General features: G+C 37.5%; 1 protein-coding gene across 1 annotated transcript; it reads right to left on the bottom strand.

Annotated features, from left to right (window-relative positions):
- Positions 1-26,872, bottom strand: LOC104488645 (phosphoribosyltransferase domain-containing protein 1-like; the record flags this gene model as incomplete). Its single annotated transcript, XM_010142399.1, has 5 exons — positions 26,825-26,872; positions 25,234-25,278; positions 23,561-23,667; positions 20,574-20,757; positions 1-66 (listed from the first exon to the last, which is right to left on the bottom strand). Coding segments are annotated over exons 1-5 (450 nt in total), but the record flags the coding sequence as incomplete, so codon positions are not given.

Below are 26,872 nucleotides of genomic sequence, written 5' to 3' on the forward strand. Positions count from 1 at the left end.
CTTCCCAGTCAGCTTTGAAAGGTCATCTGCTCCCATTATCTGCATATCTTGCATGGACTGATCGTTCTGAAAGAAGAAAGACGAAACTTTGAAGCTGGATATAACTTTGTAAAACAGAAGTATAAACGTGCAGACTTTTTTTTTTTTTTTGATTTTTCACAGTCTTGGTTACCAATATTTTCTAATGCTCATTAGTACTGATGTATAACCAAACCATGCTCTCTATTGCTGCTGTGGCTTCTACTATCTCCTGGTTGTATTTAAGCTAACATCAAGCTCCAGGCTTTACTGAAGTAGAAAAAGTTACATCTTTCTTTTTAAAATAAATAATGTTCCCTTGCCTGCTATTTCTTAATATGACAGGTGTTGAGTAACGTATTTGTCCCTTTCACAACAGGAGGACGGAGTATCTCAACCCTGGACCAAACAAACACCTGTAAGCATATTCTTTTTTTGGAACAGTCTTCAGAGACACAGGCAAAATGTGTTTACAGCTGTCACTCACACAGAGGACTTTAGCTATTTTTGAAGAAATTCACTCACGATTTTTTGCAGGAGAAAAAAAAAGTTTTGCAAAAATTATCTCTTGTTATCAAGAATAGTTTCATTGTGCCATACAGTTTCAAGAAGTTGTTTTTTTTTCTTTTTCATAAAATCCTTGAGGTCAATTTTGTAAAATAAAATACTGCCTATCAGGTCAAACTAAACACAACAGAATGGTATGCTTTGATTTTCCTGTTAGAAAAGGTTGTGCTTTTTTTTAAATCAGGAAAAACTTTTGATAAATTTGTTTTAGAGACATTTCTAGTTGAAATTTGTTCTAATGGAAAATTCTCAACCATCTCTAGCTCACATTCATTATCAGCAGAACGCAAAGGTAAGATCACACAAGGGAAACATATGGAAGCCCCACTTTTAAGAGAAAACAAAAGAGGCCTTAAAGAAGGTAGAAGATTAAGAAATGTACAGTCATGGTTAGGCTATATGAACTTCCCAGAGAAAACAAGAGCAAAACTAAGCGTAGTTAATGTGGGGTTTTTGACAAATTGGTGCATGTGCTAATCTAATCTCCCTACCCATAGGAAGACAGTGTTAGTCCAATTTTACTAGTAGCTGCAGTACCACAATGTGGCACTGTAGTTTACTAGTAACATCAGGAAGCTTCATCGTTACAAACAACTGACAAAAATGCAATACTTGAATTTCTTGAATAGCTTTTATTTCATAAATTTAGTGCTCTGAAATTAAATGTTTTTCCATGAATAAATGGGACAGCAGGACTTACAAGGTAGGAGCAGATATACTGGCTTAAAGCTCTCCTGCTTCCCCTCAGAAAGCAGCCCCAGCAGAGACAGCACACACACACCTGCCATGCGGCGCAGTTACACCCGCATGCCTGCGCATATGGAAGCTGCATCTGCCCAGCCTCACAGGCCAGGTGGCAGAAGTCCAGGAACTTCCAAGGCACCTTTGCAGCCACTTGACTACAAGCAATCTGACAACCCCAGGAACTATTTGTGGTCCCGTTGGGAATGGATTGTCTAAATTCAAACAGCCTTCCTGAGTTACAGCAAGTAAAGGCTGCAGAATTGCCCAGATGACAATTTCTCCACGTTTGCACACTACAGACCCACCAAAAGGCTTCCCTTTTACTCAGATTCCCCAAAAAACTCTCCTACCACAGCTCTGTAAGAGTCATTGCTAGCAGTCATTGCTTTAAAAGATAGTTTTCAGACCTGCCTTCACTTTTTCTGCCCTGGATCTAGGAGCTTTAGATCCTTTTCATGCTGCTCTGATTGGTTTCCTGGGAAACAGAGCTAGAGCATGAATGAAGGTTACATCCCATATGGTGTATAATAGATTTTAATATTTCTCTTATTTTTGTAAAGAAAGAAAAAGAAAGCAAGAAATTTATTCCCTCAGAAGATTATTTTTAAACTAAATAAAAAGTGGAGATAGATAGAAAAGAGTTTATGTTCAGGCTTAAAAGCGTAAGTCTTTTGTTCCAGAGCAAGACAGGTCACTTCAGAACTCAGGGACATATTCAAGTCAATGCAATTACAAGACTATAAAAAGCAGGTATTTTCTAATATCTACCATGGCATGTGTAACCAAGGCAGTGACAAAATATTTTTTCATTTTCAAATAAGAAAGTCTGGAATTTCATTAACAACCAACACACAAGAATTACTGAAGAGGCAATTTGCCCTTAGCTGCTAGTTGAAAAAGAGTGGGGAAAGAAGAGATAACGAGGTGCAATGATTAATGTATTTATTTATTTTCAACAACAACAGAAAAAATCTCTTTCAGCAGTCTTCACAGCAGCACTGTTTCCTCTGCATTTGGTATTTCTGGCTCCAGCTGAAAGGAAGATGCTGAAATAGCATCTTCGTTGCTGGCCAGCAGTTGAGCAAACACAAAAGCCATTGAGAGTTGGGGGATCACAGCATCCCGGCAAGCTGCATATTCGCACATTGGCTATTGTGACACAACTGTGCACCTTTATGAAAATCCTCGTGTTCTGACTGGAAAAGGATTGCTGTCAGAGCTGTGCCTAAAAACCTCATAGATAAATGCAGCTCTGAACCCTCCAGCCAAGGTGCTTTCAAGAAATGTAAAGAAATTACTTGCATCACACAGTAGAGCCATTCTTTTGCGGAAAAAAAGAAAAAGAGGTAATTGATTTTAATGCCATTTATAACTGTCTCTACATTCATCAATTAACTCATATTGTAAAATACATACCTGCCAAACAGCAATACCAGACTCAATACTACAATGTCACATTAATGAATATTAATCATAATGTTCATATAGATAATGTACACACTATGGTTGCCATAGGAACCTCTCAATGATTTTTTTCCGAGTTGTCATTTTGTAATCTTAAAATAACACTGCACTAAATGTTAAGTATACAATAAATGTCAGGGAAGAAAAAAGAATTCTGTTTCATTCAGAACCAATTACTATCAATTCAGAACTGTTTATTTAATTTTCATGGTCTCTAGTCATTCAGAGCTTTTTTTTTTTTACTTTGGGAGCTGTTCCATACCTTGGAAACTGTTATGATTGAGTCTCTAGGGCTTCTTATAAATGCAGAGACATGAATTAAAGGTTCACTTTCTGTCACACAAGTTCATCAATACTTGCTTTCCAACATCCCTATAGCCTGTCAAGACAATTTTTGCTGTTAAATGTTTGACACTAAAAATAATGTCCGAGATACAGACATATCAAAATCACACTGTTTTGGTTTATGAAGCACAAGATTTATTGCAGCTCTTTCTAACAAGACATGATGTACTGTGTCATATCCCTACACCTCATCCCAAGTTATATTTAATACTGCATTTCTGATTCTTTTTCTGTGTTTAATAAATCTGCATTTTTCAGGATAAATCTCAATTTCTTTGTTTCTACTTGCTGTGTTGTGCTTTTTCACTAGTTCATCTTTGGTTTCTAACTTCATTTCATTCAGACCTTGCCAATATACATCTTCAGATCTTACGAATACTCAATGAATGAAAGCAAGAATGTTGCTATTTCCACCTTCATTTTTCACGGCATGCAAGTTATAACTTTGACTTTCTATGTTGATTGGAAGTATAGATATTTGAATTCCAGCTATACTAAGTCATGTCTTTTGAACTGGGTGGGGCGCAGAATTATTACATCTCTTTCACATCTCCTGAGATCAACACTTGGACGTAGTTCAAGTTACAAGTGAAATGAGTTGGGTGGTCTCAGGAAAATTTATTATAAACAGAATTGCTCATCTGAAAATTGCACCAAACTGTGAACATCTGTTACTCTTCTAAAGAAACAGAATCTGGAGTACATTAATACGAGGCTCAGTGAAACAAAGGTTCTCCAATCGCAGCAAAAAAAGTAGCTCTAACATAACAGTTTAAATGAATAACTAAATGATGAAATATGGACACCAGGTCACTATCACACATCCAGTTACTATAGTCTGCAGAGTTCATACGGAATTCCTTCCAAAAAATGGAATTACGTTTTCCTCTCTAAATCCATCATCAGGGAAACTCTTAACAAAGAAGGATGTGACCATCAAGCCAGTTTCACATTGCTTTCTGCTTCTTGGGTGATACAGCAGATCCACCAACCTAAGGAATCCTATGAGGACAGCTCTCTCACTTCATACCATCATCCCACCTTCTACAACGGGATTTTCCAGGAAGGTTTTGACCAAAAAGAAGTGATTGACTGACCATCACTCTCCCTTGGAACCTCAAGCTGTTGAATACAGAGCATCTCTAAGGCTTTCCTTACCCTTCCCTAAAGGCTAAGTGAAATGCTTGGGACAGAATTCCTGCCTGTGACTTAAACCCACAACTGGCAGAGTTTGAAAAGCAAGGGTCAAGCACCACTTCACCAACAGGTTTGGTGTGACATGTCCACTTAGGCAGAGTGAGTAGAGTTCAGTCTCCACATTCACTGTGGACTCACCTTTTTATTTTTCATTAAGACTGTCATTAACTGCATGTGATCTATGCTGCTTGTGTGCTCATAGGGTGACCCATGACCTTGAAATGTCTTCATTAAAACAGAAATAATCTATTCCTAATTTAGGTATCTGAAAGTTAAGACATCTGAATCTATGCACCCTGGGGTTCCTTCACAATCAATGGAAAAAACAAGGTAGATCGCATAAATCATCTATTTCACCACATGGGAAATCTACAGCAAGTAACTTACACCTAGAATCTAACTGTGAAAAATCTGAAGTTAGGTGAGATGAATCCCAGCTTAAAAGATGAGCTCGCTGAGCACTCAGAAATAATTTCTTTTCAATCACATTTACCACAGCTATGTAAGAAGCAATGATCTTGACTACTTGCCATTAGTAACATCCCAAGGTATCCACTCAGGCTCCATCTCACACACACCACTCCAGGATAATTTGCTTGCATGTTTTCCTCAAAGGCTTAATTTTAATCTAGGTGAAATATATTTGAGGAGAGATTTCAAAACATAAAACCAAACTAGTATTTCTTCCAACTTATGTCACTAAAAAAGTAACAGCAAGCAGATTTTGCACATTTTTTACAAAAACATTACACTGCATGATTAATAGGGCTCTACACTCTAAAATTCTTGAAGCAGAGATATAAATTTACCTGTAGGGTTAATCCACTGAATAATGAAAACAATTGGATTTCATGTGTGTGGGATTTGCGATCAATAAGAATGGAGTCTCAATAAAACAACTTGCATTTGATACTGCAGGAAGGATAACAACTGGATAGCCTACGCTAAGAGTAACTGTGAAGGTGATCTGAACTGCTGCATTTTGAATGACACTGAGGAAACAAGGTGGATGGCCAAAGGGGAGAAGACATTTACCGAGTTAATGAATGATGAAGATTTGAACAAAAGTCTTGGTAGTTCATACAGTAAAGAAAAGCTGAGACTTTGAAACACTACAGGGACACAACTGACTTATGAAATAGAAATGTGTTTTCAGAAGCACAGCTGCAATACACTGCTGCATGAAACTGAAAATGACAGCAAATCCAAGCAGAACTATATACTCTGGCATACAAATTAACACATATTACAGGTATGTTTTTCAGTTAAGAAAAAACATAATACTCGGATGAAATCAGAGCAGATACGACAAGGAATTACTTTCCAGTTAATATCTTTCAAAAATTAAACCATGGAAGCAATGTCTCAACTTTGAAATAGAAGATGATTACTTCTATGTGACTTAGCTGCAGGAAACTGGTTCATAATATAACAAGCTTTCTTCACTTAAAAACTAGCATTGCAGAAATTAATTGCAGGTGTTGGCAGAGTTTAGATAGATGTATCTGCAATTATGAAGACTTCTGCTTTGAAATTATATACTGTTCAATAATTATGATACCTTTTTGCTACATGACCATCCTCTACCATCTCAGTCATGAACATAATAATTAAAAAGAAAATTCTGATATTCCAGTTTGGATGCTGACACCCTAGTATGAAACTTAATTGCCTTGCAGACTGCCTCCTGAGATGTACTTCAATATATGAATATGTAGGTGGGGGAAATGTCAGTATGGCATCTACATCATCTGTTACACTATATAAAGTATAGGCTATGAAATTATCCTCAGTATACCAGTAGAAGTAAGAAGAACATCAATGGAGTAGTAATACATAAGATGCTGTACTTACAAGCAACTTACACTTGAAATGACAACATTTGGGGTTTTTTCTCTAAAGAACAACAGCTAAGAACAAAGGACCTCAGGAGTGTAGATCAGAACTTGGACTGTCACAGTCTTCTTTCTAGGCAACTAGAAGCATTGTCCAGGCTTAAGTAGCAACACTCAGAGGACAAATAGTAAGTACTGTTCAGCTGGAGACTTGTGCAGAAGGCATACCTTCCCTTCCCCAGAATCAAATGTATACCAAAGGGCAGTCTGCAACCTCCGGGACACACCCACATTCAAAATGATCAAGTGCCAGGTCACTGATATATCTGCAGGAGGTGCTTTGAATACCTTGCAAACAAGCCAGCAATGCTGAACCAAGTGGAAATCAAACACAGTAAACTAGCACACACCCACTGTCAGAACATCACCTATCCCGCAGGAACAGTAAAGGTACATTTGCACTGACAGTTTTGTGTATCTCTGTTAGCCTTAAAGTTGCATTCCTGAGCTGCTCGGTAACCACACCACCGGCCATGCTACTCTAAGACTTGCCTTATTGCTATTGCCAGGATAACCTGCAACAGTAAATTTTAAACTGGTGTAGGTATAGTTATCAGAGCTCTAGTTACTACATGGTAAGACATATTTTATTTCTCTATGGTTAGATCTATGACATAAATAATTTGAATATTTCATTTATTTTTAATTCTTTTTCTTCCTTGTTGTTATTCCTTAACTAAAAGCTCCATCACACAGGTTTGGCAGCACTTCAAATTCAGGCTAGTCTATCCAGTTCCAGGGAAGGCCAGAGTTCTGGAATGAGGAAGCTGGCATTGGACAGAGAAAGACAACAAATTTACTGTCAGCATGGTACTCCTTATCAGCTGACCTGTGGTAACACGTGTATGTTCCTTCCCTGCTGTAAAAGCAAGGCAGATCATTCAGCTTAAATAACTCCTCAAGCAACAATAAGTTTTTACACTTAATAAATTGGATTGCTTACGATCATCTGTTCACACATTCAGTGATTTCTTGTGTACCAGGACTCCTGCATGCCTTCTCTGTATTTAATCCAAAGAAGGTAAGATATCTTGAAATAGATACTAGAAAATTCATGCCTTATAGGTGTTGCTTCCATGGAGATTCTCTAATATTTAATAAAGCATAACCTACCATTGAAGCTTTTATGCTCCTGATCAAGGCATTTGGAATTGATCTCTCTCAACCACCAATAAAGGTGAATACACATGCGGTAGTAATGCAGTTAACACAGATTAATACAGATTATATACCAACAGCTAAGAACACATTTGCTAGAGGCAAATACTAAAAGTTGTAAGTTCTTTACACTCTTTAATTTTGCTGGAAGCATGCATTCAACACTGTACTTCTAACTATTAATAAGTCCTGTAGATATACAGAATAAAGATATTTCAAATATTTTCCAACAAAGAATATTTTCTACAACCATGAATGCATACGTGATTACATCTGTAGTTTTACTGCAAGTAAAACTTTCCTTAAAATCTCTAAAGAGAGCTATGATTTCAGGTTTTTTTACTGGCGTAAACATGAAGAAATACTACAGGAAAAGGGCCAAACTGCTACAAATTGTAGCTGAATTTAGACCAGTTAACTTGGTTAATAAGGATTATAGACAATAAATTATTTCATATTTTCCTTTCTAGTTTAGCAGTTAAGTTTTATATATTGGCTTGCTATTGGTTCAATGGGTTATTTTGTTTAAGAATGAGGCAGTAAGAATGCAGCATCACCTATAACCATATGGCACAAACAGTACCTGTACACTTACAAAGATCAGCAAGAACTGAGGTCAAGAACATGTGATATCAAATGTTCTGAATCATGTATAAATCAGAAATACAATATATCCTCAAAACTCAGGTTAGTTTCCACTGATTATAGTCTGAAGTTTCCTTGTACTATAACTTCTTCTTATTCTGTAAAATAATTTTTAAAACAAAGAAATAAAATCTGCATATGTTCCAGGATGAGAAAACTAACAATTACATAGGGCTGCTCAGTCATGTGAGGTGAGGTTCGGACCACATACTTCATCTCCAGAAATGGGAGCCAAATAATATTTAAAACTTACAGGCAAAAGAACAGTTTAGGAAGCATACTCTCCAGAACTGCCATAATCTTACTCAGGTACTCATTTCGGACTGCCAGGAGGCGTTCACCTTTCGTGATTGTAATGTAATACAAGACCACATTCTTGGAATAGGAGACTTGGGCTTCTTTTCTTCTGCTGCTCTCAGAAGACCACCATAAGCTAAAGAGTGTAAGGAAAATCTTCCTCCTGTTAATATGCTATGGTAATGCAAAAATCATAAAGGACAACAAGCATGTTAAGGCCAACTACACTGGATTCAGCTAGGAAAAGGTCAGTTTGAGTTCAAGTCCACATAACTGGAGTATTTCTCTTTACCCAATTACTGTTTAGCATTAAATGCACGAACAAGAAGTCATGTTTCCCAGCATCACCAGAGGATTTCAGCATGCCAGTTGAGACACCTAGATCCACATGTACCATCTTATCCCACTTTTTTAATTGTGTTGTAAAATAATGAACAAAAGTAAGTGAACATTGTGAAAAATCATACAGTGAATTTGTAGTTCCGTACTCCTGTCCCTTGGGGGGTTCTGCAAGCACATGAGAAAACAGCTTTCTCTAGACTAAGCACAAACCTTCTGACCTATCAGCAGTTCTTAGGATGTGGTGATAAAAGGAAGGGAAGGTAGAAGAATCTTCAAATTTATCAAATAGTCACAGGCTGAGAAAACAGATAGATAGATGTAACCAAATTCACAGAGATGAGACTGATGAAAACCCCAAATGCTTAGTGCCTTCCAGCAATCCGGAGACTAAGTGTGTCATTGACTCCTACAGTTCAGTAGCGCTCTCTTTCATACCGCTACATTAATCCCTTGGCTAGTGACAATATGGAAACTTTTGACAACACACGTATCTTTTGTGAGTTTTCTTGTGAGGTTATTTTATAGTATCCCTTCTCTATTTAAATATTATGACTTCTACCTATCAATTGAGGAGGGAAAAGAATTTTGTATTCATCACACAGAAAAGCACTGCAATAATTCCGTACATCTTGTAATTGCTATATCCCTTTAAAGTAACCTCTTTGTTTTATGCCTTACAGCACCCCTGGGGTGTGGCACCGCATGAACATTGCACATGATATGATCTGTTTTAAGAAACAGTATTTAAAAGATACCAGTAAAAGAGAGTCATAGAATTCCTTGAGAAAATTAGAAGCCTCTGGCTTCTTTTAATTAATTTTGCCCCATTTCAGACCTTAATATAAAAAAACAGACACTAAATAGTATTACTAGCATCCAAGTAAGTAATCAAGGTCCTCTTTTTCCAATGCGTAAACATGTCATGATACTTCAAACTTGTCAGATCTTATTTGTACAAAAGAATTGGCAACCATTACGTTCTGGACCCTACTTATCCAAAAGAGCCTATCTCCCTGTCACTGTAAAAATTTGCAAAGCAGACTAAAAACACCAGAAGAGTGTTTTCTAGAAGACTGAAAACTATAGAATAGGCTATAGTCTCTTTTAATGATGACATATAGTATTGCTGCACGTCATAATTTAGTAGTAGCTTGACATATTGTTGGCAAAATACTTTATTAAGACTAAAATTCAGTTTTTCAGGCTTTGTAACAAACCACTGCTTTACCACAGATACTGTATCCAGGAGAGTTTAAGGATCTCTTTGAAAAGATGACTTCTTGAATGATTTTAATGAATCCCTTGATGCTTTGAATCTGTTCTAAAACTGATCAGTTTTAAAAACATCCACAGTTTCATATGTCAAGATGTCCCAGAAACTTGGATTGGTTAAAAATACCAAAGATTGAAGCTTACGAAAAAACATATATCCCTTGATGCTTTGAATCTGTCCTAAAAGTGATCAGTTTTAAAAACATCCACAGTCTCATATGTCAAGATGTCCCAGAAACTTGGATTGGTTAAAAATACCAAAGATTGAAGCTTACGAAAAAACATATTGAAAAATTTAAGAAAAATTAACTTCAGATATAAAACTCCATTTACACATAGTAGCTGTACCTCTGTAACACCTTGTAATCTAAAACATTTATTTCAAATTGAGAAACACTTTTCAAAAGAAAACATTACAGCTTGTTAGAAAAATGTGACCCTGGGGAGACAAATTTCCCCACAAAGATTAGAAAACAGCTCTTGTGGAGTTTGTATTAGATCTGAAGTCCAGAAGAACAGAATATCAACCCACAAGACAGGAAAGATGTAAATATTTTCAGTTGGAAAAAAGAATTCCACAGCTTAAAATCAAAAATCAGTATAAAGGAAAGCAATACCTAAGCAGGGAACAATAGATAAAAATGAAAAGCATCTTGACAAGGCAAGTAATTAGTTGCTTTTCTACGCCCAATAAAAGCTTTAAAACAATATTTTGGTATTACTGTAGAGCTGAGGTACAGCTCAGTACCACTCTGCCTTCACTGCCACATCTGTTCTCATTCTGTCCCCACGGCAATCAGGCCACTTCCTACTCAGTTCTCCTCCGGCTAAGCTGTTTGGTTCCCCCAAATCTTTTAGATGTGAGTCACTGAAACACTTACTCATACTTTAAAAAAATCACTAAGAATTCAGATGGTGCTAACATATTTAAATGGAGTGTAGGTGTGTTATCTGCTGCATACAGTTACAGAGATCATCCTTCTATGAGTAAGTCTATTACAGATAAACTTGATAAACTGACTGTGTGACAGGCTTATTATGACCTTTCCTGAACTATGCCCACAAATTAACGCCTACTTATATTATTAGTAACACTCCAAGCCCCTAAGCGGTGTCCAACATGAAAACACTGTATGTTTTAAATAAAATAACTTAATCAGAAACACTTTCTTCTTTCTTATACTCAAGACAACCTTGAGTGAGTGATGAATTTAAGTTCTCGTATCTCACAACTCTGCCATCACATTAAATGGAAGCCGTAGATGGCTAGAAAGGAGAGTATCTGCCTCCAGATCTGAGAAGTTTCACAACACTGGATTTTAAGGTCACATTTTATTACATGCAGTACAGCCTTCTTCAGTTTGACTTAAAATACTATGAAAAGTAGGTTGGTTCACAAAAATAATTAGGGTTGAAATAATATCCGTGCTCCTTCTGATACCTCTGAGGAGCATCTCTCCAATAAAGGAGAGGTCTGAAGGGGTCTGAAGCTTACACACCTGGTAACAAGGATCCCTTGACTATGGTTAGACTTCTTTTGCCGGCAGAAGCTGTGCTGATCAGAAGTTACTGCCCACGAGCTGTCCCCAGCTGCTTATAACTCTCCTGACAGGGGCTACTGGCAGGCTGAGATTAATGTATGAACCTGGGCAGTAAAACTGAATCCAGCAAGCTGAAGTGATTCAAACAGAAAGTCTTTTGTAACTGGTCTCATCTGGGCTGAGACAGGTTAGGAAGCAGCTGAGCTGGCAAGTGTGACTGGCAGAAGGGCACTGCAGTCACCGAGGAGCTGGAGACCACCGTTGTTCCAGACAGTGAAGATGTAATTAGAAAAGAGACCTATTTTCAGCATCTTAGTTTTCACACCAAACCACTCTCTGTACCTGATGTACAGATATGGCAGAATGTGGCAGGATAGCTTATTCTCAAAGTTGCCTGAAATAACACCAGCCACTTAATCAGTGAAACTGCCGTTCTCATTACATTTTTGTAAATGTCTTTAAAGACATTTAAAAACATCAGCTAGTTGCAAGAAAAAGCTTTGGGGACAACATCCACTACTAACATTTTTAGCTATTTCTCTCAAAAGTTTTAGCATCTCTGAGGCTGACATTTTGCAGTAAGACTTTGCTGATTGCAGAAGCATTTTTTGTTTCTTTCATGAAAAATACTCTATTTTTAAACAAAACTTAACACTTGGAAAATGAACATTTGGACACAGTTATGAGGACTGTGAACTGTAACATCTCCAAACATTCCATCCATGCAAAATATGATCTGTTTTCGCTGTTCCTCACCTTCTTAATCAAGCATCAGAGATACAGAGATAGCATCAGTGCCCACTTAAATATTTCGGACTATCTTTGGCTTGGAACTGTAAAGGACCTTTTGCTGGTTTTAGCAGGTTTGAGCATTTCATGGAGCCTTCAATCAAAAAAGATAGTACTAGTTTAAGATGCAAATGCCATTTTATCCATTCACAGACATGGAAAAGTACCCAGAGATCAAATCCCTTTGGCAATTCTAGGAGTAGATTTCCAGTCCCAAATCTCCCATCTTTTGCTTGCCCATAAGACATCTATTTGGCAGCACTATCTACAATCACTAGAACACATTTCTCAGGACAGCAATCACTTTGTGGTCCGCATCCTTGACACTGGTAGCTTCTGTGGACTAAATGAATGCCATATTTTTTGTTGCCCATTAGCTTCTAAAAGTATATCATGCTGCAAAATTCTTTGTACAGGTGTTTACTGTCTACCATGCTGACTGCAAGCCATGCATCTGAGAAAGGTGAAAAGAGTATATTGTAGTTCTTTAATGTCCAGTACATGCACAACCTCTCTCCAAATAAATAAACCACATTTTGCCTACATTGAAGCTGTTTATTTACATGTCAAATTGAGAATTTGCAGATAATTTGGAGTTCAATCCCATGAAATTATAGCAGAAATTGTCCTAAAAGTTGATAGGAATTAATTCTACCAGGTAGGCTCCAATTTGCAATTCTTTCATGGCTACTCAGCATCAAGAAAATGACACAGTTATCAGCTAAACTGTGCACATGAAGTAAAACAAAAGGAACTCACAACCTGCCCAAGAGAAAAGCTGTCAGTACAAAAGCTAATGTGGATTCTCTTTCTTCTCAGAACATACATTTTTCCCAGGAGATCATAAGTTGTGTTTTCATGACTAACAGGAGATAAACAATGATTGTTTGGGGGGTTGGTGATTGGCGGCTGGGTATAGATATGAATCATTAAATGCAAGCAATACACTTATTTATTTATTTTGTGTTGCTAAATGAATAAAACCATTTTGAAGTTACTTGCTTTTTAGGATCAGGATTACAACATCTTTTTCAGTTGTAAAGTTCATACAGATCTTCCGAAAACAAGTTCTATACAGTAAAATTATAGTGAATAAAAGCAGGTTATTATGCAAAACAGGAACGTACATTCCACACCATTCTCTACTCTGATTATAGTCTGATGCCTCATGCTGTACAGGTTTTAAAGATGTAAGTATTTAGTAGTGGTGTATGAGAACTAAAGCTACACAGCACAAGAATAAATTATTTTACTACATTCACCAGCCAGCTTTCAACTGACTCATTATAGACTCCCTCTGTTTCCTTACTCCTACAGTAGAGAGATTTAGCAAAACTATTTACTGAGATGATTTCATATAGCAAAAACATTCAGATTTCTACTAAACAATGCCTGTTTTGTTGCTTGTTTTCAGAATTTTTGCAGCACTCATGGTCCTGTTTATGCCAAGATTAATAATCAACAGTTGTAAATATAGTTCAAGCAACTGGAAGCTGAAGAGGAAACAGATAATATCAATGGATGTGTTTGTGAACAGACTTCAATGCAACCATTGTGCATGGATAATAATTCAGGGCTCACTTTTTTTATTAGTTATGTTCTGGAAACCATAAATAACGTATTCATTTTAAAGAACTACATGAATTGACCAAATCCACATAATCCTCTAAAAGCTTCCTCCAAGTGACTAGCAAGCAACATTTCTTTGAAGTGAATTCATGTTTTTCAGGATGATTTTCAACATCTTCTTGGCATCCAAAGATGAAAAATGCACTTCTAGAATCTGCAACTCAGACACTATATGGAAAACAGATCAATATTCCATAATAAACTGTGCTCAAGATGAAATTAACAATTACGATGCACGAGGGCTGCTCCAAAATCAATGTCTCACATTTTACTATGCTGGCCCATGACGTCAGAGGCAGATGTTGGTGGTACGGCAGTAGAGGTTGAACCTTCCCACCAATATTCTGTTAAATTTTGTTGCCGTGTGACAGATGGCAGCAGAGGGGCCATCTCACAAAATGGCATCTGACATGACAGTGCGTATGAAGCAAAGGGGTGTAACTGAATTCCCCCATGTGGAAAAAATTGCACCCACTGGCATCCATCAACACTTGCTGAACGTTTATGGGCACCAAACAGTGGGTGTCAGCACAGCGAGGGGGTGGGTGGTGCGTTCCAGCAGTGGTGACAGTGACAGTGGGTCCCCTCTGCTGGTGCAGATTGCTACGAGCGCGGCAGGCAGGCTCGTATTCACCACTGGGGAGAACACACAGCCCGGGGGGGGACTGTGTTGAAAAATCGTGTTTTGTAGCCGAGAATTTGCTCTATCAAACAATGTTATTGTGCTCTTTGTATCTGTTGTAGTTTCCATGGAAATTACATGGAAATAGGAGGCATTACTTTTGGAGCGACCCATGTATAACCTGATTACCCACAATTCATCTACTACCCTCTTTCAGAAATGCATTGCACAATTTCATAGAACCAACAGTTTGGGTTGGAAAGAATCTTTAAACGTCATGTAGTCCAACCCCGCTTCAGTGAGCAGGGACATCTGAAACTAGAGCACGCTGCTCAGAGCCCCAGGGTCCAACCTGACTTTGAATATTTCCAGGGATGGAGCATCTACCACCTCTCTGGGCAACCTGTGCCAGTGTTACACCACCCTCATTGTAAAAAACTGCTTTCTTATATCTAGTCTAAACCTCCCCTCTTTGAATTTAAAATCATTACCCCTTGTCCTATCACAACAGGCCCTGCTAAAAAGATTGTCTCCACCTTTCTTATAGTTCCCTTTAAGTATTGAAAGGCCACAACAAGATCTCCCTGGAGCCTTCTCTTCTCCAGGCTGAACAACCCCAACCTTCTCAGCATTTCCTCATAGAAGAGGTGTTCCATCTCTCCAATCATGTTCCTAGCCATGCTCTGGACCCTCTACAACACGTCCATGTCTTTCCCATACTGAGGACTCCAGAGCTGGATGCAGTACTCCAAGTGGGGTCTCAAACTTACTCAAAATATCAGAGCTTATTGTTAACAGTGCTATTTCAAAATAACAGATATGACTGGTCTTCTGTCACTTCAGTCCACTCAGGAATAACAAAATCACAAAAGTCTTAATGAAAAATATCAATCTCACGCCTAGTTTAGCTCTCCATGGTTTTCAGTGAAAAAAAAAAAGTTATGCCACCTAGATTCTCTTGCCCTTCCCAAAATGTGAGATTTACTATTATACTGACTTTGTAAAACACAGTAATTAAGAGAATTAAATAGACATCTATGGATAACCATATGGGAATACTAAATATTTTACAAGAACAGGTAGCAATGTATGTAGAAAGGACACTGGTCTGCCTAATCACTTTTCTATGTGATGTTTTTCCTCTTTTCCACCAGCACCCACCACCAGTTTCAACAAGATGTTTCAGCATGATTCCTTTCATTTTTAGCTCACATCATCTGCCCACTAAAGAAGTCTGAATTCACACACATTTACTTTCTTTTCTACTGCCAGGTTGCTGAGAACTTCTCAAGAAAGTCTACAGACTCTGCATACTTTATTTCTCCACTTGATTTTTCCAATTCCATTTCAAAATTGACCTTTGGTTTAAAGATCACATTTGGCACACCCATGGAGCAGGGTTAGGTGATACTGTTGCATCTATCAGCAGGGGATTAGACTTGATAAGCCAGAATATCATCTTCCATCTCAAGCTCTATCTCCACCTTTACCTTTATCAGCCTGTCCTAAATTGTCTCTTCCACACTGAAGAAAAAGAAGTTCTAATTACTGTTTGCAAACACTCTACTCTTCTACTATGGTTCTCCTGCTATGTTTTTTACTAAAACATATCCCACTCAGTCCCTCTCTTCATGACACCCACATCCTTCTGTTCCTTTGTTCACTCTCTTTTGGTGCATCCTCAAACATTCTTTCTTACCTAGTCCTACCCATGAATTTGTAAACACCCCAGTAAAACACCTTCCTGCTTCCTCCTGTTCCTCTGGATTCTTCCTAATTAGTTCTTTAATCTGCTAAAGCTATCAATATCATAAACATATGAAAGAATTTCTGGATCCATGTTTCATGCCTCTGCTGCTGGTGTCATATTCTCCTTAGATAACATTCTCAAGACCAACTTCTTCCCCCATTACTTTTCATCCTTGACTCAAACTACCATGTTTCTGAAATAACTTTGAATTCTTCTATCAATCTAACACTTTCACCTCCTTTCAACCTCAGAGCTCTGATTTCCTGTGGAGGAGAATTAACTCAGGAAAAAAATTCAGCATGGTAAAAATTTAATATATTTAATTTTATTCATCCAGTTTTAAACTTAAAAATGTCCACAGTCAATTCCACAGTTCCTAATTTATGTTATATTAAAATCCAATGTCTTAGAACTTAATACCTAAGAAGCTGCCAAATTTATCAGTTTTTACATCAGTGTTTCCAGAATACATTGTTTTCCTCTAGAACTTGGCATGCAGCTTTCCATACCTGCATCATACTTCACGCAAGGACTATTCTAGTGCTTCCTTGTTTACCCACTATACTTATTGCTCCTCAACTTCAGTTCATTCCAAAAAAGTATATTTTCTTTACCTCTTAAAACTCAGAGCTACTGCTTCTCACTCAAATTTCCATAACTGGATTTTATTTTCATCTCCAACTATTTCCTGACTCTAACCCTTAAGTCTATGTGATACTTGCACATCTGTTCATTACTGAAATCATATTTTCTAACTCTCACCTTGGTGCTTTCTTTTAATTTGCCCATTGTGCTAGAAGCTTGTAAAGCCACCATACAGCCTCTGATCAAATCCCCACTTAAACAATCTCCTTATTTTGAGCTCATTTAAACATACAAAATTAAAATGAGAACAAGTATATTCTATCATCTATAAGTCTACCAGAAATGGCATTCTCCAAAAATCCTATTTCTATGGAAGAAAACTACACACTTATCTTCCAGTTAACAGTTTACAGTTAAGTACACCTAATTTTATCTTTATTGATCTACATCTGAGCCTGTAAGTTTCTGTTCACATCTGTCAAGTCCTTAATTTTTCTCTACTATAACATTTTAGCATTCTAATGAAAAAAAAAAACTAAAGAAAAGGAAAAATACAGTTCAATTTCTAGAGGAAATAAAAATATGCTTTCAGACAAGGCTGCACCTTCAGTTTCAGTTGCAGGAATCCTATTAAAGGTCTAAGAACTAATACTGGTGTCCATAGAATATAAACAATAGAACCACATTATTTTTAGGCTACCATTTCCTAAGTGGGATTCCAGTTTGTTTCACTGGGCTTTTTCCCGGACCGGCCAGCGGGTCACGCCCACAGGTTTCCTTTAAAAATAATAAGCAAATGGTATTTTCCTACATTTCCTGTATATATATATTAAATTCAGAAACCTGACATGTCAATTTGAGATAATGAAACTAGACACCACTTGTAAAACACAGGTAAGTTTCTCATAAAAATATGCAGGCTTACACACATATGTCGATACTTTGCAAAGTAAAGATAAAACCATCCTGCTTATGGAAGCAGAAGCAGCCACTCGTCTCATTAATATCCAGAGAATCTAAATGCACTATGCTCTATGCTTTTTTTTTTAATCAATTAATTTGTATGAAGAACTTACATGCCCAGCTTTCAGCTAATTAATATGAAAGCACATCTTAACATACTATTTAATTGTCTTAATTCTGGAATATGATGACAGGTTTGAAATCAAAGACCCATGTAAAACTGGTCATATTTGCAATCCCCTTTTAATGTAATTATGTCTGTATCTCAGACAAAGTGCAACGTTTTCCCCTGTACTTTGCAGTTCAGAAGTACTTTCACTGATGCCAAGACCTGACTTTGGGTAACAGTTACAGCCCATTTTTGCTACACAATTAAACCAAGAAATCCCACTTTAAACCGCAACCTCTAAAAATCAACTAACCTTTCAGTATTGACGTTGGAATGAGACAATTTGAAAATCCCATGAGTTTGAGCTGAAATTAGGTGTTGGATTTAAGCAGCTGGAGAGGGTAAGAGAGACATATTTGAAGGAAGTCTTTTGAGAGCAGCAGGACTCCCTTTAGGAGAGAAACAGAGAACAGTTAGTAAAAAGAAGCAGAATAGATTATGTCAGAAGAACAGTGCCTATAAAATGAAAAAGGGATATGAAGAGAGAGCAGAAATGAGTCTTAATAGAAAGTGGAATAGAAAAGGCAAAGAGAAGCAAAGGAATGGAACCAGTGATGCTCCAAGACTTCATGTAGAGATTTACCTCTAAAACTGTAATTATTTGCCTCTGACTAAAGTATAAAACACTGTGAGAGGTATGTTATTACAGAACAAACTGGGAATTTAGGAGTGCCATATAAGACAAGGATAAAGAGTTACTCAAACTAGTAACAGCAAGTTCCTCAAGTTTTCTGGCCATGGCTGTGTTGACAAGGGTATGTTCTCTAAAACCTCCAATTGTACAGGACACAACAGTAGCTCAAAATGCAAAGGATGGCAGGTACTGGTACTTTAGCCAGCATTACATTTATGCATATCTCATGGAAAGAATCTACCAATTTAAATGTCATTTCAAATTTATATGGCAGTGTCATTCGGCTTCTCAAGCCCAGGCAGATATCAAGCACAGCTAGACTCTAAATACATGACACCTGTTTGGAAGCACTTATAAGAAAATAAAGGATTAATTCTCTAAAAACTAGATGCAAGCACTAGTTCTAGATAAGGATCTACCTTCCTGCTAAAGCATGAGGCTAAGATCCAAAATATACACAGCCTTTAAATGCTAGGATCATCTAGGTCTTACTCTTGATAATTGCATCCTTGCATAACGAAATTTGTATTGCTGTTTCAGCTTGATATAACACACTTTTGTCTTATTTCCTAAGCAATGACATGAAGATTTCCACACTTTGTGGTGTACATCTCCTGCCACACATTGGTTATGGGTTAGTATGGCTAATAAGAGTTGACTTGTCACCAAGGAAAGAACCAAAGTATCTTCATACTGGATAAGAGATAACCCAATAGGAAAAGCATGTGCGTTACCTATATGCCAGCTACAAAATAAAAACCAATTTAAGTAATTCGACTATTTGTCAAGCAGTGTTATTGAAGTGCAATCATTACTACACTGAAGAAGTCTGAGTACAACTTTCATGTGCCTTTATGCAAGACAAACATTACAAAATTTTACTTTATTAATTAGTTCTGTAATATTGCTGAATAGCTAGAAGTTGTATAATGCTAGTATAACACTAATATAATACTTCATAGCCCTGACTAATTCTTGAAACATAACCTAACCAAATGGCTAAAAAACTCTCTCATCCACTTTAAAATAAAGTTCAGACAAGATTTGTGAGAGTTCAGAAAAGTTTATGGTCACTGGGGCCAGAGCAAAATGCCAACCAACCAACCTCTGTCTGTGGAATGGATTATTGTAGGAACTACTGGGCTCAGCAAGTTGCACTTGTGCTCAGAGAGAAACTGTATTATCATTCCATTTTTTCTAGTGTACTTCCTCAGACATTTCTAGGACAACTTACTTCTAGAAATGCTCCCTCACTATGGAGTGTGCCCTACAAGGGGTAATACATTTACATTTGTATAGCTTATGCAAACAGAAATTGCAATCACATATTCTACTCATCTCACACACATTGCCTCTCTGAAAAAAATGAATCATTATTGCAAAATTCCTCTGAAGATAACAGGAAGCCTTGAGCCTTACTTCACCACTGGATTTGGTTTCATTTTCTTATAGAACACTATCATCTAGTGGTATATTTTGCTACTATGTAAACTGAATGCTATGAAGATTAAAGCATTTCATTTACTTGGCATTAAACATTAGAATAAGACATAGATTTATCAAATTGCAGTTATGCCAAACTAAGTGGAGGTGTGGGTGGGAAATGAAATAAACTTGACAGAACTGGTGACAATTTTGAGAACAAACAAGTTGCCGACACTTTAGATGATGGAAATTTGAACGATTTTCTGTCCAAAACTGAAGACAGACAAAATAAAAAAAAAAAAAAAACAAAAAACCCAGCTTGGGGATGCTTCATATCCTCATTCATACTATCCATAAAGGGACATCAGCAAATATTTGGAAAGAAAATCTCCCAGATTTTTCCAATAAAGATATTTTTCACACTTCTTATATTTTGAGGGGGAAAAAAAATCCCGTTTACAAAAGCCCGCCACTTATTATGAACATACAACCAGAATCTACATAAGTAAGTTGTTGACTTACGTGGTAACTTTTCAGTCTAACAAAATCAACTTTCATGGAGATGAACCTTTCTGAATTTCTGCTGAGATTTTTAATGTGCTCCACAAGGTCAGCACAGAACTTGTAGCCACCTTTGAGGACACAGAGAACCACAATATCATTGTCTCCAATGTCTTGCATAATATCTTTGGCCAATCGTTCTGTCCTGGGGCAAAAAAATTAAGGATAAAATAACATTAGATGCAGATTTTTTAAGCTCATGGTATACTTTTCATGTGGTTACAAGCACACACTATGGTGAGCATATAGTTTGACTGACAGTCTGTTTAAGTGTCTTGACGTGACTGGGTTTGGATCAAGTTCAGGGCAGGCTGACATAGAGTGATGGATGCAAGGATTTCAGAGACTCTGGAGTAAAGAATGCAACTTAGCCTTCAGTTTTACCTTACATGAAACATCAATATAAAATATTCCTGTACAATTCCCTAACTTGCGATGTGAGTTACTAAGCAAGAACAATAAATGAATTGAAAGATAGGGAAAAGAATTATGAGAAGTATTTCATACCGATAGACTTTGGAAGATGCAATCCCTACAATTTTAATAAAAATATAAACAATTACTACAAAGAAATATAGCATCAATCAAAATTTTATAAAGAATGTACTTTATCACTAATTCATACAGCAAAAGAGAAGAGTGCAAAGAGTTTAAGTGAGTCACACTCATGAGAATAATCAAGGTTATGCTCCAATGAACCCAGAATTGCGGGGTTCCCCTATCTGTCTTCTCATTGACAACACTGCGTTGCAAACACAGTGTGGCAGATGATTGAAACCAAAAGATACATTTCTGCAACATGACAGTACATAAATTCTCAAGATAAAAGTAACAAACATGAATGCTTATCGTAAGTCACTTTGCTTTCTAAAGAAGAAGGTAGATGGCACTTCCAGACCTAAAACAGGCAACCAGGTCATTTCTAGATGTGAAGCAGGTATCAACAGAAAACTGAACAATGTTGTTTGATGTTTTGAGGAAAAAGAGCTCAGTGTATTGTTTTCTGTAAACACTTCCACTGAAAAGTTCTTTGATAACTCTCTGAATTAGATTAGTAGTTTCACTGAGAGCAGACTTCTTGACAGGATGCAGTTTATTAAATAACCCTCTAACTTATCCCATGTCTTTCATGATTACATTTTCCGTACTTTCTTCTCTACCCACTGTAACATGGGAATCCATTTGTCACTACATAAATACACTGACCTTCAGTGAAACTACCCATGTGCATGTACCAGAGAAGAATAAGCTGTAAATAAAAGATAATACACTAGTTATGAGCAACAGCTGTTGCTTCATTTTCACATCTTTGTATTCGTGATTCTCAAGTAAATTCCACATTGTAGTAATTAATACTTTTTAGATTTGAAAAATAAAAGGTATCATTAGATTATCTTGTTTGACCTCAAATATATAATTTCTTTTACTGATATAAGAATGAAGATTAGTAAAAGACTTTCACTTACATTACTGAAGATTAGTATAATAGTCTTTTATAATCTTTTATCAAGTCTGAGAATAATGGGGAAAACCTCTCATTAAGAAGCAGCATTTCTCTGGTGATTTTCATTTTTCTATATTCTTTCTCAGATTTTTTGAGTAGCTGAGATTTCCAAAAATTTCAAAGACCATTTTGTATTTTAAAAGAATATAAACTCCAGCATAGGGAAAAATATTCTTATTTCAATTTCTAAATAAAAAGATAACAGTTTTTTAACCTCTTATTTAATTGCTACCAACTGACAAGGGAATTTTTTCAAGTGGTGAGCCTTCTTCCTACATGAAAATCTTTCACAATCACAATATATTCAGTTCTGTGTCCTATTCCTTAGAACAGAATCAATCTCATGGAGTTCATTCTGATGGAGGACAAAAACAACACTGGAGTTCAATGCTTACTTCGAACAAATTTATACTGAATTCTATGAGTACTCAAGGTGTAACATATTTATTTGAAAAGAGGAATTAAAAGTCAGTTGACTCTAACCAACACACAAGTACAAGAGTCATAACTCTTCCTTATGATGAATGTTCACAATCTTCTTCCAAGGACTTCCAATAATTTCAGTACTTGAAACTGGCTGTTTAAATATTGTAGATAGAAAGCTGCAGGCTGAAAACATCTTACGAAATTCCATCCAGATATTCCCAGTAAATACACTGTGGAAAATTACCACTTCCATTTTGTAACTTTTTCATAAGATTTTTAAACAAAGCATCAAAATAGTAACTGAGCATGAACACTGAATTAGACTGCCACAAATACAAAGCACTATCAAATGCCTACACTGAGAGCACATGGGAACTACTGCAAGGTAAGGAATGAGAGATGGTCAAGCTTTCCCACTGCCACCCTCCAAGCCTTGCATTTGGACCCAAACAGTCCATGACACACTTTTTGGTTGTGTTGAAGGGCAGAAGTCAATGGTGGAATCAGGAACTATTAGGTTAATCGGCATTAATGACTTGTACTAGGGGGTTGCCAAAGTTGACATAACTGAACACAGATTTTTTTCTCCTTTTTGTATTAAAAACACAGTATGGTTAGAGTGCAAGTGGGACTTCAAGTATAACTATATACAAAGTTTTGTACTTGGCCTTTCACCTTCAGTTCAAGTCTCCTGTAATTTACACTCCAGTGCCAATTTCACTGTGTGATCACACTCTGCTTTTTTCTGGGACCCCTGTCTCATTGAATGCCCAAATCACTAATTAGGTGATAGAAATCAGACAGTGAATTGCAAATACAACTACAAGTCCAGCACTTCCTAAACTTCAAGCATTTATTTACCTTCCAAATTACACAATGAAAGTATTTTTTTATAATTGCTGATATAATATTTTAGGACAAACATTATAAACACATTGTCTGTGGATGACAGGCTTTATAAAAAATACTACTACTACTGACCAAAGAATTTATTTTGTAACATTCATTCTACACATACCTGTCAACAATAATGCCGTGAGGTATGAGCACATATTCCAGATCTCCGTAGTAGTGCTGAGGATAAGTGAACAAATCCAGACTGTACCCAGGCCAATTGTCTGAAATCTGCGTATCAAATAGTACAGTTAAGAATACTTCATGGTGTTTGACAATATGTAACTGATATAAAATCAGTCTTCTAGTACACTCTCTTGGCTGAATTAATCATATGACATACTCTCTTCCAGTTAAAATGTATTATTTCACTTTTCCTACTAATTATTTTGCTTCTCAGTATATCTCAAAAATTAAATGCTGCCAGTTTTTTCCTCACAAAACATGGGAGAATTCACCTGAAATTACAAACAACTAGATAGAAAGAGAAATATTTAATAATAAACTAGTGGCAATTCTAAGTTTCTTACTACTTTCAAACTTGAAATGCAAATTTAAGATTACCAGTAAGAAGGGCTTCTCCAATGGGAGATTCAGACAGCAGGATTAAAAGTCACCGCACACAATGGTGGTAGACATTAAGTAGGGCAAAAATCATCCAATAGGCAAAAGCTTCAGAAAGCTTTGAAGATGCAAAGTCATCAGCACAAACTCCAGAACAATTTTCACAATTCCATATGAAAAGACAAGACCTGCAGGTTCACAAGGTATCTTTGAATCATTACAAAGCTTTGCTTCAGTATTGGTTCAGCATAAAAAGCAACACCTAATAGATTTTCCTTAGAATCATGTTCCTCAAGTCATATACTGTCCTTCTTTCTACAGCCTGGTCACATGAACCTTTGAGCAGAAGTACAAATGGTGAGGAACTTGCCTTTGTGAAGTGCACATCTTAATGGTATTTCTGTTCAATATCGCCTGCAAAAGACCATCACCAAAACTACCCTCTGCTCATGATTTCATGTAGGAGAGCAATAAACCACGTCTCAAAAATATCTAGGCTAACACAACATACTTGATGTTGATCTGTTCCTTCACCTCTTGTCTTCTTGAACTTAGGCATTGCCCTGCCTCGTGCAAGGTGATGAAACAGTGTTCTGCCTCGTGGATCTTTGGTTGGTTGGGGGGTTTGTTGGTTTTTTGGATTTTTTTTTTTTTTGGTATATTCATTAACAGCTACAAACACCTTGAGTGTTGTGTTTTCTTAACTCTGTCCAACAGCTTCTGAATCAAATGAAGTCATTTGTTGGTAATTACTATTGAACATTTGCCCATAAAGAGCATGACTCGGAAATCACTGGAATCAATGAAAGCTTTTCCTCTGACTTACACAAACCTTGAAACTACACAAAAGAAAGTTACTTAGTTATGTTCCTCATTTCCATAGAAACAGAAGACTATAAGTATCCTCCTTGACATTTAGGCTGCATCCAGGGCTAAACTATAGCAGTTGCTCTATCACCCGATGACATCTCCTCAGCCAATAAGGAGGAATCAGGAAAAGGAGAGGTGACTCACAAGTTGAAATTAAAATGGATTTAATGAATTGGCCAAACTAATGCTAATATAAAACAAATGAAGTTATAATCAGTTATAATGCACGGCCATCACAATAAACTGGAAAGCAATCCTCAGAAGCAGAATGGTGAGACCCTCCCTGCAGGGGTGGGGAGAAACAAGGGGAGAAATACAGAAGAGCAGGAGGCCTCCCTGCCTTCATCAAACCTTCCCCTCTACAACGAGCGAGAGGTTTCTGGCCTGGGATACAACACGGGTAGCCCACTCAGGTCAGCTGCTCTGGCTGACTCCAAACTGCTAACGGCCAGCAGACCATGGCAGGATTATGATTTTGCCACAGCAAAACCAAGACAGAGAGGTTTTTAATCAGAGGCAAATCTTGCTCCAAAAACACTGCCACAGAAGGCCTGCACTATTTTCCCATCTTCATTTTAAGCACATAGGGGTAGCTGACACTTTTTAAACGTTTTGTAGCAATTAACTGTCTGGCATGGTTTTGTTCAAAGAGTTGTAACATAAAATGAAACAATTTTAGAGAGTGCTTTAAATTGCGTAAGTACTATAAAGGCCCGCTGAGAACCCTTGTCAGTTTCTTTTGAACTTAGTATATCATTCAATTTAATTCAGCGGCTGTTCTTACCCAAAATTGAATCCCCTTGAGGTGCACATCAGAATTCCCCATCCTTGTGCATCACCCACCAAGTGCACCCAGGTCCTTGAGCCAAAGCAATCCCGCGGAGGGGTTTGCCTTTGCCTGAAGCAGGACCACCCGAGACTGCCTCCCCTGCTACAATCTTCACGTGCACTACAGGGGCTTCGCCCCCTTCTGCAGTGTGCGGGAGTTGTGACCGGGCAGGGCCAGCTCGGCTGGCAGATCCTCCAGTGTTAACTAACCAGGCGGCTTTTGCTAAGTGAGAATCCCACTGTTGGAAGGTCCCACCCTCCGTTGCTCTCAGCGTAGTTTTTAGCAGTCCAGTGAACTGCATGATAGATGTGATGTAACCCCTCGATGCCACGTCCTTTGGCCCAGGTGTCTATGAGGCGTTTTGGAAATTAGTCCCATCATTGTCCAATTCGTTTCTTTATGGGGTGCCATGTCACTTGTCTGGGGGTAAAAAAGCATTGGAGGAGACCACTGTCCTAGCCACTTGCCCATACTCTCCCACACACCCCTGCCACTCATAACTCTCCAGCCCTGGGGGAAGATCTCTGGGTGCTATCCTTAAAAAAACTTTGTGTAACCCTGAACAAGACCTGAGACACATTCAGGAGACATAACAAACAATAAGAACAAACTGGCTTGGGCATCCCAAGAATATTCAAAATCCTCAAAAGCTGAGAAAGCCTCCCCCCTGTCCTGCCTATAGATTGAGTGAGGTTATTCATAAAAAACAACGCTGCATACAAATCCAGCTGGACACATTCAGGAGACAGAACAATAAGAGCAAACTGGCTGGGACATCCCAAGCGCATTCAGAATTCTCCAAAGCGGAGAAAGTCTCCTCCCCTGTCTTGCCCGTAGATCGGGTGAGGTTACTAATAAACAACAATGCTGCGTACAAATCCCAGCTTAACCAGCGGTATGATCGTGTCATAGGCCGACAATATCAAATACAGCAGCATGATAGTCCTGACACATCTCCCAGAGACGATGAACATCACCGCAGGGAATACAGACTGTACATGAGGATTCACGTAACACCACCACACAAGCAAATGGACCAACGTGGTGACCATGGACAACCTAACTAATATACAGAGGGCGTATAGCAAAAATGTTTTAACACACTTGGGTCAGAGCTGCCGGTACCTCAACCCTTGGTCGTGCCCCATGTCGGACATCAGAAAGGACTGTCAT

This window comes from Buceros rhinoceros, unplaced genomic scaffold (genome assembly GCF_000710305.1).
Source record: "Buceros rhinoceros silvestris isolate BGI_N320 unplaced genomic scaffold, ASM71030v1 scaffold17108, whole genome shotgun sequence".
Classification (NCBI taxonomy): domain Eukaryota; kingdom Metazoa; phylum Chordata; class Aves; order Bucerotiformes; family Bucerotidae; genus Buceros; species Buceros rhinoceros.